At 41.2% G+C, this 17,767-nt stretch overlaps 1 protein-coding gene across 1 annotated transcript in view; it reads right to left on the bottom strand.

Moving 5' to 3' along the window:
• Positions 1-17,767, bottom strand: part of ACAD11 (acyl-CoA dehydrogenase family member 11) — a 399,787-nt gene that overhangs the window by 271,727 nt on the left and 110,293 nt on the right. The window contains exon 3 of the mRNA XM_086942043.1: positions 2,877-3,002. Within this exon, the coding sequence (XP_086798169.1) occupies positions 2,877-3,002 (126 nt within the window). The remainder of the gene's footprint in view (positions 1-2,876; positions 3,003-17,767) is intronic.

Below are 17,767 nucleotides of genomic sequence, written 5' to 3'. Positions count from 1 at the left end.
TCCAGCCCCCTGAAAAATTGGAGGCCACAGAAATTCAGGAGTTCTGTAATAACATAGATTACACTGGGCCTCTTGTAATGAGGTGTAATATGCATTTATACTAAAGAGGCAGAGCCTGGTTAATAAATGGAAACCTCTAAGCTACGGATGAGTCACAGTCCCTGAAAGAAAGTTCCATGGATCTGTGTTTAGCAGAGGAGGAAAGGACTGACAAGAGTCAAAGTAGGCAATAAAACACTATTTCCAACAAAGCCAGTGCTTCAAAGAGCACACCAACAAGTAGGAAGAAAGCTTGGCAAGCTCAGGCATGGGTCGTACACAAGACTACAATGGAAGATTCTCTCTCACGGCCTACCACTCTATGATTGTACATGGTTGATTTAGAGAAGCCTTTAACAAAGCCCGCTGATCAGACCTTTAGAGAATCAAGCAGATAGGCACCCAAGACAAAGGGCTAGATGTATCAAGCCGTTTCCGCAAAGGCCGGAATTCGCAGAATTCCGGCGTTTGCGAATCGCAAACGGTCTTTTTGCATGCTTTGACATGTAACAAAAATTCGCAAAATAAGGAACCGCAAAAATGTACCATTCCTTATTTTGCTTAACCATTTAAGAAATCGCAATTTTGCGATTCCTTAAATGCTATGTATGTAGCATTTTGGAATTGCGAATTTAGGTAAAGAAATCGCAAATTACCACCAACATGTAGTTGGTGGTAATTTGCAAATTCTTTTAAAAATGCACAATTTGGGATTTGTGAAGGTGGCATGTGACGTACATACATGCCTATAGGGCATGTATGTGCTCCATATGCACACACATGTAAATTTCAGGGGGGTAGCAGGGTGTCCTTGAGACACCCCTGTGCCCTTGAAATTATTCTCAATTTGCGATTAGCAATTTGCAAATCGCAAATTGAGAATTATTTAACAATCATTCCTATGGGCCTCCTGGCCCATAGGAATGAATGGGAAATTATTCTTAATTGTGAATTCGCAAATTGCGAATTCGCAAATAAGGAAGAATAAGAAATCGCCAAAAAAATAGCAATTTTCTACATACATCTCATTTTGCGATTTCTAAATAGCGATTCCTTAAAAACCGCTATTTAGAAATCGCAAAGGGTATGTTGATACATCTACCCCTATATCCCTTACTAGACCTTGAACAAGTGCATGTCCGGATCTGAGGATTACGTGAAATCTGAATCCAATCTGACTTAGCTGATGTGGCAAGAGCTTCAATTTCCAGATCTGTGATATTTAATTCCTCTTCCGGGAGATTTTGGTGAGCGCAAGGTCCATCCTGAGTCCCCTTCTTTTTAATATTTACCTCATCCCACTCCTTTCCCTGATCGAATCATTCGGCATACCTGTAACCTCGTATGCCGATGATACGCAGTTGATTGTACCCCTAGAGGATAACTCCACCAAAGCTGAGCTCAATCTCAAAGACTGCTTAACCGCGGTCTTCCAACGGATGGACACTAACCACCTCCGATGTAATTCCAGCAAAACTGAGATCCTACCCAACGGAAAGAACACCTCCTTCTGCCCAGCCCTTTGGTGGCCGGATAACTCTGTTGCCCCTCCCCAGACCGTCACAACAGCGAGAAACCTCTGTGTACTTTTTGACTCTGACCTATCATTCGACCAGCACGCCAGGAATGTCGCCGGCAGATGCTTCGGTATAATTAAATCTCTCAGAAAGTTTTTTGACTTTCTCCCACTTGAGGCCAGAAAAACGGTTACAGTAGCCCTTATAATCTCACGCGTTGACTACTGTAACGGCCTCCTGGCAGGGACTAAAAAGTCCACACTGACCAAACTTCAAAGCGTCCTTCACACGGCCGCCCGTCTGGTCCTAAAATTACCCCGCAGATCTTCTGTCTCTGCAGCCCTGAAATCCCTGCATTGGCTCCCCCTCCACAAAAGAATTCTTTTCAAAATACTCACCATTGCCTTTCGGGCTTTTAACAATATTGGTCCTAAATACTTAACCAGACGCTTCCCACACTACAACCCGAGTCGCTCCCTTCGCTCTGCCCAAGACAATCTCATGTCCTCCGCCAGGTACAACTTGAAGTTAAAAGTAAAACTTTAAGCTCCCTGGCCATCAAAGCATGGAACAGCATGCCCAAACACCTGAGACAACAGACTCTAGAGAAACCTTTCAGGAAACTTCTCAAAACTTGGATTTTTAACCTCCCTGACGACTGGACCAGAGCTGCCATCTAGCCTCCATGCCGCCACCTTGACCTGGGTTTCAGGAATTTCAGTGCCATGATGCTCCCTCCGGAGCGAACGCTGCGCTTTAGAAATACCCCCTCAAATATCAAATATCAAATATCAAGAGTTTTATTACAGTCTCAACCCAATCCTATATATTAAATCAGCAAGAGTCTAATCAACTCAACTCAACTCAGCTCCGAGTGATGTCGTTTCTTTACCCTGAGGATCTTATTTTCAATTTTTAGTGAAAGGAACTCGAGTTCTTGTCAACATTAGCCCACGCTCTGCCCGTTACTTCTGTCTAATTTCATTGCATGCATTTAATCCACATTTTTAATGAACTTCTAAAATATTGAAAACTGCGCATCCCTCCGGATAGGTGAGCAAGTTAAATCCTCCTTCTACTCCTAGTAATACAGATCTTTTGCACCAAAGCAGTTTTCACTATTAAATAGCCATTAGGTTGCTTCACTAAACAACCTTTTGTTATACTTGGTGCAACAACTAGCTACAAGGTTAGAAACAAAGTACAGAGAAGGCATGCTTGCATGCAGGAATGCATACTGTTACATGCATGTAACTTACTGAAACGTTAAAAAAATTGCTATTGATCAAAACGTATATACACACACGTGCACCAACATACCTGAACATGCTCCATTATGAAGAACTCTGTGCCGATCACTGTACTATCCTCACAGTACAGCAGCGGTCTGGGCACGGGAAATCCAACGGAGGACAAGGCTTTCTGGACACGATACTCGCGGTCAATCTATGTGAAAGAAGGTCAAAGAAAGCGCAGTTTAGAAAGATACTTCATGCCTTTGACCGTGGTGCCAGGCTCCATAGCATCACTGTGCTACGATACTGCTACTGGTACCAAACAGACTCAGGTGTTGGTACCATAAGTGTTATGGGATACCAGACTTTTTTAGATAACTATGCTCTGCAGATGGCTGGCTCTTCATTGATATTCAGAAGCATTGTGACATTTGTGTACGGTCTTGGAAAAAAAGTAACTTCTCTTTCAAAAATAAATGTTGCATTGTCTACCCAATAATGATTGTCTGTCTTTAAACAAAATGCATGAAAAGAATGTTAAGTCATTAACAAAGTATACAAACATTACAGGGTATAAATTTGACGGAGTAACATAATTGACCACTGCTCCATACCAGAATAAGTGCAGTGACAGGTTACGCAGTTATTGACTTAGCTATTAGAGCAAGGATTCTACATGATGGGCCTTTCATCGTTCTATTTTAAGTTTGTTTTTTTACGGAATTCTTTTTTTCTGAGCCAATTTGCTGATTTCACTTTTCATTATTTAAGGAGATTTTAAAATGCAAATGATCTGTGTGTGAATTTTAGTGGCCTTCTTGTTACAGTGTCCTCCAAAGATGAGCTGCACGTAGAGGGGGCAATAGATAGTTGCCAGATCTTTTTGTTTTAAAGAATGTCAGTCTAGCCAGAGGCCAGATGTAGACACCTACGACCCCTGCTGATCTGACATGGGTTCTATGGCACGGAGGTATTTCTGGTTCCTTCCCCAGACCAGAATGTGGTAGTAAAGAAAAGGAGCAGAGATCTGCCTCCTTCTGCCCCCTCCCCCTACCATGTAACCTTATCCTATCAAAATGCACCAGTCAACACTGAAGGTCATCTGCATAAGGAGGTTATTGAGGTGTGGTGGTTCTTACTGTTGAGAAGACATCAGGTGGTCCTTGAAGTCGACAAGTATATCCTGACTGGAGCTTCCCACACTTCAGTGGCGGCAATCACTGACTTCGATCAAATTCATTTACAAAAGGAGTTCAAAGCTTTGGACCTCAGTGATGTGAAAATGTTAAGGGAAATCTGGTTGAGATGACTTCAGTGACCAGAAAGCCTCAACATCTGGAGAGACCATTGCCAACAAGATGTTGACAAAGGGGACAAACATCATGTGGGTCACAAAAGGATCCTAATATCTGGAAACCTTTACAATTAACACTTCCAAAAACAAATCTTTTCAATTATTGGTTCTAATAATAAACACCTCAAAAATGAAGCACTTACAAAAATGTTTGTTACCAAAATATATTGATGATGGAACTGTGCGAAAGGGATTAACGGTATCAGCTTTAGGGTACACGGTTTGGGGTATAGAATTAAAGGTTTGAGGTATAGGGTTAGAGGTTAAGGTTTAGGAGTTAATGGTTAGGGTACAGCATTAAGGGTAAGGGTTAAGTGTCAGCAATCAAGGGTATAGTGTTAAGGGTATACGGGTCAAGACTATGGGATCAACCATAAAGGTATGGATTAAAGGTACATGCTTAAGGATACAGAGTTAAATGGATAGAATTAAGGGTTAGGGATAGAGAGGTTTGTAAATTAAGGGGGATTGTTTAGGGTATATAGGTTAAGGCTACTAGGTTTGGGTCTGGAGGCTAAGGGTAGAGTCTTAATGATATAGTCATAAGGGTTTGGGGTAGAAGGTTCAGCATTTGAGAACAGGGTTAAATGTTTGGGGTTTAGGATTAAGTTTTTAGGGTATAGAAGTTATGAGGTTAGTTAAAAAATTTGTGATTTAAAGTATAGACTTAACACCTATGATTGCAATGATTTAGAATTGCACTGGGAAATGTGTGCAACAGTTATTTTTAGTTAACAAAGTGTTGTTTTCAGTGTAAACACAGGCTGCATTTCTCTGTAACCCTGCATTTAATTCATTTCAATGGCACTTACTTCAAATTCGAGGTGATGCAATTAAAAATATTAAGGACAAACTGATGCTATTTCACAGTTAAAATTTTGATTCACAAGTTACTGTCATGTCTGGATTTCAAAGGAGTCCCATTCTCAAACGACCACTAACCAACTAGCTTTGCTTAATGCTCTACCTCTAAGACGCAACACCCAGGTGCAGGCACTGTTCAGACTTTACCAACTGACGGGGGAACCCTTCAGGGCAGGGCTCTTACCATTCACACATAAGTGTACAAAAAAAGAGCATGACGGGTCTCCATCCTTGAAGATTTACATAATTAGTTCAACAGACGATGCCGTCCAAAACGGACCTCAGGACTTGTATTGGTGTCATGAATACACAGCCCCACCGACCCTATTTTTCACCCTGTTTACAAGCTCGTCTTTGTAATATCTTTGTCTAGTTATATGAGGCTATGAGAGGTACAATAAACTGGTTCTGGTAAAAGGTTGGAATCTAGTGCATATGCAGAATGGCTGAGTAAGGAAATGCATTTGCCTTTAAAGTATACTTCTTTTTTTAAAAAAAAATCAAGATCACGTGTAGTTTACTTGAGGAATTCTACATGTGTGTCTCTTTTCACAGTTGGTAACAATCCAACATTATAAAAGTGTTTTTACTTCATGTTTTAGAACACACGCTTCCCTATAATGTGAAATGTTTCTGTGTTGCACCATAGGAGTATGACTTGAACGTGCAACCTGTGTGCAACTCACTCTCCCAGGTTAATTTCAGTAGATGGAAAAAGTACCTTGAAGAAACAGCTAGTTCCAAACAGGTGGTGTTTGGAGTGATTGTCTTGAGATGTGGGCCATTCATAGGTTTCACACAAGCATTCTCCCTTCTTCCCCTGCTATAGGAGTACAAGGAGGTACATCAACATCACACATATTCAGGCCTCAAGTGCCAACATCATCTTTTATTGACGGGCATCTTTTGATGACAAGAACTTTTCTGTTAAGGCTTCCACTAGAGATAATCCATCTGACGGGTCCTTATTGCACAGCTACGGCCGGTAATTGGCATAGCACACAAGTATTTCTTCTGAAGACCTTGTCCAAATCACACGCATTTTACATACATTTGTGTCAGGTAACAATGACTTCCCCAAGTATAAATAACATCAAATTGATGGACTCAAAAGCGCTGCAGCAACCCACTCGCAAAGTGTGTCTTTTGCACACAAAGGCGCATCAATAGATTTCCCTCTGGCCTTGCATGGTACTTTGACGAAAGTTATTTGCCTGTTAATCATTATCAGCATTTAAAAGGCACCCCTTCATGTTATCAAGGCATGCACTAAATATTTCAAATGCCTGTATTTTTCTCAGCAAGCAGGGGGAATTGGACTGGTCAAAGACCTTATTTTCTAAGGTAAGGCACAATCTTGCCAAGAACCTCAGGTCAAGGTATTTATCATCTTGGATACAAAACAAAGTGATGTGGACATTTCTAGACACCTTTTTCCTAGAGATCCTCTAAAGATCCTTTCCATGGACGTTTTTTAATCCAATGCATACCCTCTTGTGCAACTTCAAGGGTTGAAAGAATATTGAAGATTCGATATCAGGATACCATAATCAACAATAGCTAGTACAGTCATTTTCCTAGATAAAAACTATTCCATCAAAATGTTCTTCCATAAAATACTATTTTAAAACTCACAGAATAAAGAACCGGGATGGTCCTAATAAACCGAGCAGGTCTTACCAGCAATTTAGTATATGATTGCATCTTTTTTGAGAGAGAGCAACATTATGTCTCTGTATCTTTGCAGTTTTTGTTTGCGATTTCCAGGTACTTGCAAAATGGAAAAATATTTCAACCTGCACACTACAAAAACATTCTCAAAAAGGCCAAACTCAGTTTCTAAAATGTGCAAGAGTTGCTTCTACGTGTAATACTTTATGCATAGAATATCCTCCTAGGATTAGACAGTATGATGAAGAACTATCTGACTTTCCTCTAACTTAAGGAAAGCATTCTAAAAAAATATCTAGCATGGGTCCCACTGCATGTTTTTCTGCTTGGTGCAGAGTGGCACCTGGCAACTGGTACTTCTTCATTCCATTCCTGGTTTATTCAAGGTTTCCAAACCAGCTTACAGTTGGCCTCTCTCAATCTTTGGGCTTCACGCCAGGCTGAGAGGCTGAGGACTCAGAGGATCTACCACAGGTATGTTGCAACATCAATCAATCAATCAATCAATTAGAGTAATTGTAAAGCACGCTACTTACCCGTGAGGGTCTCAAGGCGCTATGGGGAGGGGGGAGAGGGGGTGCTGCTACTGCTCGAAAAAGCCAGGTCTTGAGGAGTCTTCTGAAGGCGAGTAGGTCTTGGGTCTGCCGTATGTGGGTAGGGAGGGTGTTCCAGGTCTTGGCGGCGAGGTAGGAGAAGGATCTGCCGCCGGAGGTCGTTCGGTAAATGCGGGGGGACAGCGGCGAGGGCGAGGCTGGTGGCGCGGACCTGGTGGGTGGGGGTGTAGAAGCTGAGTCTGCTGTTCAGGTAGGCTGGTCCGGCGTTGTGGAGTGCTTTGTGTGCATGGGTGAGGAGCTTGAAGGTGATCCTCTTGTCAACATGACCGCTTTTTGACAAGCTCACCACCCCCACTAACAACCAGGAATAGCCCACCAGCTGTGGATAACAGCTGCAGTCTTCTGACTCACTCACTGCTGCTGCTTCACCTTTCCACCCCTGTGGGCTGTCCGACAAACAGTGGTGTCGGTACACCACAACACTGCATCACAAAAGATATATCACATGACCTGTATTTGTAACGCACACGTTCACCCTTTCCAGGCGCTCAAATAATAGGTGCTCAATGGTGCTCATTTTATCAACTTCTAGTATAATGAAGGCTATATGGCCCGCTGGGATTCGAACCTGTGACCATGAGGTTAAACACAGAGGTCTGTTGTGGCCACATCAGTTCACAGAGGTCCCACCTCTCACTGGTCCACGGCACAGTAGGTACTGGTGCTTTCTGTGACATCTTGTCTAGTTCTCACTCCTGGATGGTGGATGAGCCGGGATCACCATCTCACTAGGCTGGTACAGTAGCACGTTCGCAGTTACACAGTAGGAGATATGAGAGACGCACATCCACACTATGGTAAACCAGATGCCTATCCATAGTATTCCAGGAATTAATACGCACTTCCTCGAAGATTCCTCCACTCTCCTTCTCCTCTGTCGCTCCAACATACTTCTTTACATGACATAATTCTAACACCATGTTCAAAACTTTTTAAAACACAAATCAGACAGGCATGTTCTATGACATTGGTGAAGAAACTCCTAGAGTGAGAGTATCACTTGTGTCATGCTAATGCCGGGGGTGAGCCCGAGGATCATATTCCCCTCTTACTATGATTAATTCTGATGTCAAAGTTCTTTGCAAGCTGCTAGGGAGACGCTTGCAGGGATCAATGAGGACCAATGCAGGTTGATGCCGGCTCGTAGCACGGCTCACAATCTCTGGTGTCTGATGCATATACTACACGAGACTTCAGATGTGGATCAGGACATGGCGCTGGTTTCGATAGACCTAAAGAAAGCTTACGATAATGTTAATTGGGGCTGTCTCATGGCAGTGCTGTGGGAGGATGGGCTTTGACTCAGCATTTCAGAGCTGGTGCAGTTGCTTTTTGGCCTGAATCCAGTTTGGGAGGGTTGAGGTTTCGAAGGCCTGGGCTGTCGAGAGGGACCAAAACAACGTGCACTCAAGTTCAATATTATTAAGAACTATTTCTTCAACGAATGGTCTAAGCAGTAGTGCTCAACTACCAATATGCCCTGTCCAATGGTGTCAACGAAACAATGCTACTGAATGTGCAAGAGGGACCAACCTTCCTGCTGGTAGGAGCACAGTTCAAATACCACGCACTGTGTTATCGCCTGTTCTTTAATGGCATCTTTAACATTCAATCACTTCAATCCAGGTTATAGTTGAACTTTCAAATTTTTATATTAATTCAAAATGTTCAAATGCATATACATAAATCCATATAAGCAAATTAGATCAAATCCATGACATGGTTATAAACCCAATGCATTTTGGGTCAATATCGGAGCCTTTATCAGGGGGGACATTTGGAGAAACTCTACCATATAGAATGGAGAAACCTTAGGAGAATCCAAGTGAGCAAGTACTGGTGTGTTCATACTATATCTCATGCTATGCAAACAAACACGAAAACGACAAACTGACCATGTTTAAACCAACGAGTTTTCCACCACGGTGAAACGAATGTGCTCAAAAAGATCACAAAGGGTGAGCCAAGTGAACGCAGTGACATTAAACCCAAGCGTGATGTTTACCGGTCTTCTGACGAGGTTTCGAATGAAAAAATAAATAAAACAGTGTGGGTCTCAAATTTCAGTCCATAGCATGTCCACATAATGTGGACGCTCTGCTCATCCGCGTCTTAATGACATAGTGTTTGCGCGCATCTGAATCAGCATCTAAAGTGTTTAAAGGCATGCGTAGATGTATGAACTGTGAACATTGCAATAATGTTATAGTTGGGGACCAGCTTGTACATCCAACCCAAGGCTATACGATCAAACTCAGACATTCCAGTACATGTGATACTGCCGATGTAATCTATGCATTGGAATGTACCTGCGGGAAAATTTACGTAGGGAAGACTGCCAGAAAAGTCAAAGTACATGGTGGAAAGCATAAGAGTAACAACAGAAACAAGAATGAGAAATCAACAATCGCTACTCACTGGCTAGAAGCCAGATGCAACATTTTGCAACTCCGTTTTACCATCTTGGAGAGTGTCGGGTGCCCTCTCACCGTTCCTGTTTGCCCTGGCTGTAGAGAGAATGGCGATTCTGCTGTGCAAGAGAGGGAGCCCTAGGGGATACAAGTGGTGAGCAGAACCATATTGTCTCCTTGTATGCAGATGATGTCCTGATTTACCTCCATTTGCCCACAGAAAAGGTTCCACCAGGGTTACAACTGCTAAGGTCATGGAACAGTCTGAGAAATGGATAAAATCTCTGGATAAAGAAGGAAAAGGAAAAGTTGAAGATGTTTGTGCTGTTAAACCCGAATCATCTCGCAGTGGAACAATTACTAAAACAAATTTTAAAAGAACTGATAAGGAATTCCATTGTTTCAGATGTGGAAGCATCAATCATGGAGCATCTGTCCCTAGATGTCCTGCTTTGGGTAAAGAATGCAAGAAGTGTGGACCTTGTGGGCATTTTGCCAGTGTTTGTAAAAGTACTTATGGAGGAAACTTCAATAGAGGGAAAGTTTCCTATTTGAATGAAGAAGAGTATGATGATAGTATGAATGGAAATAACAGAGGAATCATAGTTTCTGTTACTGATGAAGGAGGCCCAGGGAACTCTGGATTCTCTTTAAAAACACCTAAATGTATTGTAGTGTCCTTGGTTTGTCGATTGAGCTTACAACTGATCCGGGATCGCCTTGTGCTATTATTACAAAGGAGTATTTTAATGATAGCTTCAAAGGAGTTCTAAGTCTCAATGATTTAAAATAATCTGACACCATTGCTAGCGCTTGATGGCACGGTTATTGACTAGTGGGCTTTTGCTGATGTTGACATAGGTTTCAAAGGGCGTGTTGCGTATGTGAATTTCTATGTTGCAGTAAAGGGTGTGAATGTTCTTAAATGGAAGGATCAGTGGAGTTTGGGGATAATTCTTAATCCAAGAAGTTTTGATCCGGTTTTAGTTATTTCAGAAGGCTTGGGTATTAATGATGAGAGTATAAATGAAGTGATCAATGCCTTTCTAAGATTTTTTTTTTTTTTTAACTGGGCAAGCTTAACAATTATAGTCATAAAATTAGATTGAAGAAAGGAGCTGTTCCAGTCAAACAAAAACTTGGGAAATGAAATGAAATGAAATAGTTTATTTGATTCAGTTCTCTTGCGAGAACAACACATTTTTAGCATTAAAAATTACAATTTTGGTTTTAAGATTATCTGTCTAATACAATTTTAAAAATGATTTTAAAAAGTTATACACGTTAATACACACAAATTCATTGGGTGGAGCATTGCAAAGGGTAAACAAAAACTTAGGAATGTTCCAATGAATGTGAGGGAGGATCTCAAACTTTTGTTACATAGTCTTATTGATGAGGACATCATTGAAGAAGTGGAATCGTCCGAGTGGGTTCTCTCATCGTTTTGGCCAGGAAGGCTGACAAAAGTTTGAGACTTTGTGTGGATTTGAGAGCATTGAATGCCAATTTAGTGATAGACTGTCATCCACTGCCTAATATTATTGAGGTTGTATGCATGTTTGAGGGAGCTAAAGTGTTCTCCACTTTCGATCTGCGATCAGCATACCACCAAATTTGATTAACTGATGATTCACAAAAGCTTAAGCATTTCTCACACTACAGGGTCTTTTTCAATATAAGAGAATGCCTTTTGGTTTGGCCTCTGCGGCGTCTGTTTTTCAAAGAGCTATGCATCATATATTCAAAGAGTTAGATGCTTTCATAAAATGCTTTCAAGAAAATATTCTTGTATTTTCTCCCACTCATGAAGAACGTAAGAAACGTTGCAAACGGTTAGAATCACACGGTTTAACCCTTAAAAGTAACAAATGTAAAATGTTTGTGACTCTGTTGATTATCTAGGGCACACTCTTTCAGGAGATGGGGTTGTACCAAAGAAGTCTCTTGTTGAGGATATAGTAAAAGCTCCTGCACCAGATAACAAAGAAAAAATTCTGTCTTTTGCTGGGTTGTCTGAATATTACAGTAAGTTTATTAAGGGGTTTGCTACTAAGATGGAACCCCTTAGGGAACTTACCATTTGCCCACAGAAAAGGTTCCATCCTAGGAGCGGCATATGGAGGTTTCTGGTCAGGTCTACTAGACCACATCCATAAGACCTTACTGTTCCGACTGGGGAGGTTAGCCACGGCACTGCCCGAACGACTGCCTGAGCTTGGGATTCGCTGGGAGAGGGAACGTTTTCATTACTTGGGACTTATGGTCACACATGCGGAGGACGCATACAAGCACCTGAATGTAGATAGGGTATTGAAAGGTCGGGCTGGGTTGATAGAGTTCTGGAAGATGCTGCCTCTGTTGTTGATTGGACGGGTGGCGATTACCTAGATGGTCTTCCTTCCTTGCTGTCTATCTTGTTCAGACCTACCTGTTACCTTCTGGATGCGCCTTTCTTTCGTCGCCTTGACCGCCTCTTGCTCTCCCTGGTATGAGTGGGGAAGCGTAGTCGGGTTGACCTGTCAGTTCTCAAGAGCGACATGGAGGAGGGTGCTTGGTGCTTCCGGACAAGCAATTGTGTTAATTCACAGTGCAACTACAACATGCAGATCAGTGGTTAACAGACACAGATCATTGGTAGGATGTTGCTGCAGGGTGTGATCAGAAAGGACACCTTGGTGCGCCTTCTGATGCGGGGTGGTAGCTTTGATGGATCGATCCTGTTATATTCTATTTTTCTATGTCCTGTTCCTTTAATTGCTTTCTGTACAAGTTATTTATGTTTGAATTTGTACTTGTAATTTGTTGCTATGGTACATGAGTATTCCATGTTCCATACTACAGAAGCTCTTGAGATGTTTTCCTAAGCAGTTGGATGTACTGTGCTGAGCAAGAATAAGCTACAATTTTTTTTATATAATTCCTGTATCTGTATACTTCTTTACATTTTTGGTGATGATTGAAGACCGGTTTAGAGCGTTTTTTTCAGCACAGGAGCTACCTGCCTTCACTACGTTTGCACTGTGTACATTTTTTATTATTTTACTGTTTTGGCCACTTTATGGACATTGACCAACTTCGGATATCTTTTGGATTTCACCCAGTTACTTGTTGCCTGACAAAGACTTTCTGCACTCTACAGATTTGAGCATTTTCGTGCGTCTTCAACAAGGGAATTCTTGCAAAATTGGAAAAGGTAAGACTTTACCTTCATCGTTATCTTTGGATGTTTCTTTGGAATCTTCATGACTCCCCCTGCACTTCTATTTTCTTTTGAATTTTACTGCGAGCAAGAGTGCATGCACCACGCTGCTGTATTCTCCAACAAAGTATCTTAGTGTCCCTACTCACGCTGCATGTTGTTCACGCTGCGTATGAAGTATCCACGCAAGCGTGAACCACCATTTTGTTCAAGGAAGCTTTCTCATCTCCGTGACAATGATCACACAAAAGCATTGTTTTAATGCTCGTCTTTTCCAGCTTAAATAAACAGACAAGGCAAATCGTGTTTCAAGGAAAGTGTATTTATACAAGTAAGTGAAAGTACACAGAACAATCTATTTCAATAGATTAACAAGACTTTTCAAGGAAGACTATGCTCATTCTAGTAATTGGAGAAAATATATTTCAAGACTTTTTAGCCTCATTTTATTTCTATATTTTTCATCCAAGTTTCTTCAAAGTAAGGGTGAACCTCCCATTCCTTCGACAAGGTGGAAGGAAGAGTTTTTGACTTATTTAAAAGCTATTGATGGAGAGAGACTCTCTGCACAAAGGGAAAAAAACATACTTCTACATTCCTTAGGATCAGAAGGTCAAGTTGTTTTTATAACTCTTCTTCAAACAGATGGAAGTGGTGATAAAAATATATTTGAAGATGCTATGGCCGGCATTGAAAGCAGATTTAAATCTACTTCTAGTGTCGCTTTAAACAGATTCAAGTTTTATACAAGAGCCCAAAATGATTCTTAGACTTTTGATGATTTTCTCACGGGTTTACGTTCCTGATTTGTAAACTGCAATTTTGGACCTACAACCGATTAAATAATCAGAGATCAAATTGTCGTTCATGTTAAAAGCAAAAGGATCCAAGAACAAATATGGATTATGGGTGATCCAAATTTAAGAGATGTTATTACAACTGCTAAGGCCATGGAACAGTCTGAGAAATGGATGAAATCTTGGATAAAGAAGGAAAAGGAAAAGTTGAATGTCTGTGCTGTTAAACCTGAATCATATCGCAGTGGAATAATTACAAAAACAAATTTTAAAATAACTGATAAGGAATTCCATTGTTTCAGATGTGGAAGCATCAATCATGGGGCATCTGTCCCTAGATGTCCTGCTTTGGGTAAAGAATGCAAGAAGTGTGGACGTCGTGGGCATTTTGCCAGTGTTTGTACAAGTACTTATGGAGGAAACTTCAATAGAGGGAAAGTTTCCTATTTGAATGAAGAAGAGTATGATGATAGTATGAATGGAAATAAAAGAGGAATCATAGTTTCTATTACTGATGAAGGAGGCCCAGGGAACTCTGGATTCTCTTTAAAAACACCTAAATGTATTGTAGTGTCCTTGATTTGTCTATTGAGCTTACAGCTGATCCGGGATCGCATTGTACTATAATTACAAAGGAGTATTTTAATGATAGCTTCAAAGGAGTTCTAAGTCTCAATGATTTAAAATAATCGGACATCATTGCTAAGGCGCTTGATGGCACTGTCACTGTTATTGACATGTAGGGCTTTGCTGATGTTGATATGGGTTTCAAAGGGCGTGTTGCGTATGTGAATTTGTATGTTGCAGTAAAGGGTGTGAATGTTCTTGGATGGAAGGATAAGTGGAGTTTGGGGATAATTCTTAATCCCAGAAATTTTGATCCAGTTTTAGGTATTTCAGAAGGCTTGGGTATTAACGATGAAAGAATAAATGAAGTGATTAATGCCTTTCCAAGTGTTTTTCTTTTAAAAACCTGGTTAAGCTTAACAATTGTAGTCATAAAATTAGATTGAAGAAAGGAGCTGTTCCAGTCAAACAAAAACGTAGGAATGTTCTAATGAATGTGAGGGAGGATCTCAAACTTTTGTTACAAAGTCTTATTGATTAGGAAATCATTGAAGAAGTGGAATCGTCTGAGTGGGTTTCTCTCATCGTTTTGGCCAGGAAGGCTGACAAAAGTTTGAGACTTTGTGCGGTTTTGAGAGCATTGAATGCCAATTTAGTGATAGACTGTCATCCGCTGCCTAATATTAATGAGGTTGTATGTATGTTGGAGGGAGCTCTCCACTTTCGATCTGCGATCAGCATACCACCAAATTTCCTTAACTGATGATTCAAAAAAGCTTACGTTTTTTTTCACACTGCAGGGTCTTTTTCAATATAAGAGAATGCCTTTTGGTTTGGCCTCTGCAGCGTCTGTGATTGAAGTTTGCAAACGGTTAGAATCACACGGTTTAACCCTTAAAAGTAACAAATGCAAAGTGTTTTGTGACTCTGTTGATTATTTAGGGTGCACTCTTTCAGGAGATGGGGTTGTACCAAAGAAGTCTCTTGTTGAAGCCATAGTAAAAGCTCCTGCACCAGATAACAAAGAAAAACGTTTGTCTTTTGCTGGGTTGTGTGAATATTACAGTACGTTTATTAAGGGGTTTGCTACTAAGATGGAACCCCTTAGGGAACTTACCAGGCAAAAGATAAGAGTTTTGTTGGGGCAAAGGCAATAAGATGCCTTTCAACAGATCAAGGATGAAATCGTTTAGGCGCCAACCTTGAAACCCTTCTGTGTACACAAATAGTGTATTGTTACTGTTGACGCCATTTTATATGATGTTGGTGGAGTTTTACCCAAAGATGTGGGAAAGATGAATGGTGTGTTGCTTTTGGCTCTCGCACCCTTAGTGACACAGAGAGAAAGTATTTTGTCATTGAAAAATAACGTTTAGGGTGTGTATGGGGATTGAGCATTTTCGCGATTTCCTTTGGAGCAACAGATTTTTGCTCAGGACAGATCACAAACCTTTGGAATCTATTTTGTCACCTGCGGGTTATCGTAATGCCACAGCACGCATAAGCAGACTGATGTCAAAATTACAAGAATACAGCTTTGCTGTAGAATATGTTCTAGGTAAAAGCAATGTGACTGCAGACTGTTGGCAGAACGTAGCTTTTGACATTTCTGGTCCATTTTATTGTTTAACACAAGATGCTCGTTTTGCTCTTATGTTAATAGATTATCACTCAAAGAGGCCAGAAGTTCGGTTTGTCTCTCACGCTACCACACAAATTATTATTGAGTTCTTTAGGGAAGTATTTGCACATGAAGGCAGCCCTGAAGGGTTAATTACTGACAATGGTGTACAGTTGAAGTCACATGAAATGGAGGATTTCCTTCAACTGTGTGGGAATAAACACATCACTACTCCTCTTTATGAACCACAAGATAATGGTCAGATGGAAAGATTTAACCGAGTTCTTAAAGACTGTGTGGAATGGGACAGAAATTCTGGAAGAGAATGGAAGACAGTTTTGAGAGAGAGACTTTGGATGTATCGGATCACTCCTCACTCTGTCACTGAGCTTAGTCCATTTTGTCTGTTGAGGGGAAGAGAACCTGTAACTAAATTGTGCCCATGGTGGATTGAGAAGAAGATGACAAGTAGCGTGTCTGATGACTTGCGTAGTACTTTTCAGAGGGTGAAACATCATCAGGATAAAATGAAAGAGAATTATGATTCTAAGTGGAGAGTTAAAACTCCTACTTTTGTTGAAGGTGACTGGATGAGGATACTTAAGCCTGGTTTCATTGAAAAAGGGACATCCAAGTATGGTCCTCCATGAAAAGTTGTTAAAGTCAATTCGAATTGTGTTGTGACACATGATGGTAAAGTGTGGAATGTAAGACGTCAAGAATGTTGTCAAGCGTCGTAGGAGTAATTGAGTAGCCTGGGACAAGATTGACGGTGATGACTTCTCTACAGAGACCAATATTTCTAGTGATGCAAATGACTATGATGTGGGTGGAACCTCTGGGAGTTTCGTAGCTTCCAGAGTTAAAGTGAGTGGGAGAATTGTCTGTCCTCCAGTGAAATTTAGAGATGATGTTTACATTTTTGTTTTGTTTCAGTTTTAGGGAAAAGATGTGTTATATTCTATTTTTCTATGTCCTGTTCCTTTAATTGCTTTCTGTACAAGTTATTTATGTTTGAAGTTATACTTTTAAGCTGTTGCTATGGTACATGAGTATTCCATGTTCCATACAACAGAAGCTCTTGAGAAGTGTACCTAAGTATTTGTATCTACTGTGCTGAGCAAGGATAAACTACAATTTTTGTATCATTCTTGCATCTGGATACTTCGTTACAATTCCCCCAACTTGTACGGCACACGGCCTGGGTGTAGGAGAGGACAGTTAAGAACGTCATACATTAGCCATCATTTGATAGGGAACAGCAGATCTGGGACCTTGAACCCTTTTGGTCCATAGAGCAGGATATGTCCATAGACAGATAAAGGGAGGGTGGATGCCAACTAGCGGGGAACCTATATCCGGTGGATGTCTTCCTAATTTTCCAGGATGCGCAAGACACTTTTAATGTGAGGCGCAGGGACACTTTACTCACTACGCCAAGCTCAAGAACATGGCCAGAGAGGTATTGCGTACCCACCCGGCAGCACCGCCACCTTGACACATGCTTGGTGGTCCGATTAGATGGGGAGAGGGCAGGCGCCTCATCAGACTTTTCTATAAGGCTCTCAGGTGCGACTTATCGAAACCTCTATACAGGTGAAGGACAGCTTGGAAAATGGAATGTCGGCTCCAGTTTGAGGACTTGGATTTGGATCTTGCATGCGGCTAGGTAAAGGGGGTCCCCTGCAATAATATGTTTAAAGTGCTACACTTCTACTTTCTACACAGCACATGCATGACTTACCCCCAGCTACAAAAAATAGACCCCACTAGGGCAGTGAAATGCAAGCGCTGCGGGGAGGCGAATGCCACCTTTCTAAACCTCGTTTTTGGCCACTATAGGTGTGGCAGGGTATACTCAGACATGAGTCACTT

Source organism: Lissotriton vulgaris, chromosome 10 (genome assembly GCF_964263255.1).
Source record: "Lissotriton vulgaris chromosome 10, aLisVul1.2, whole genome shotgun sequence".
Lineage (NCBI taxonomy): Eukaryota > Metazoa > Chordata > Amphibia > Caudata > Salamandridae > Lissotriton > Lissotriton vulgaris.
The sequence above is the reverse complement of the archived record's forward strand: the minus strand, read 5'-3'. Positions and strand labels throughout refer to the sequence as shown.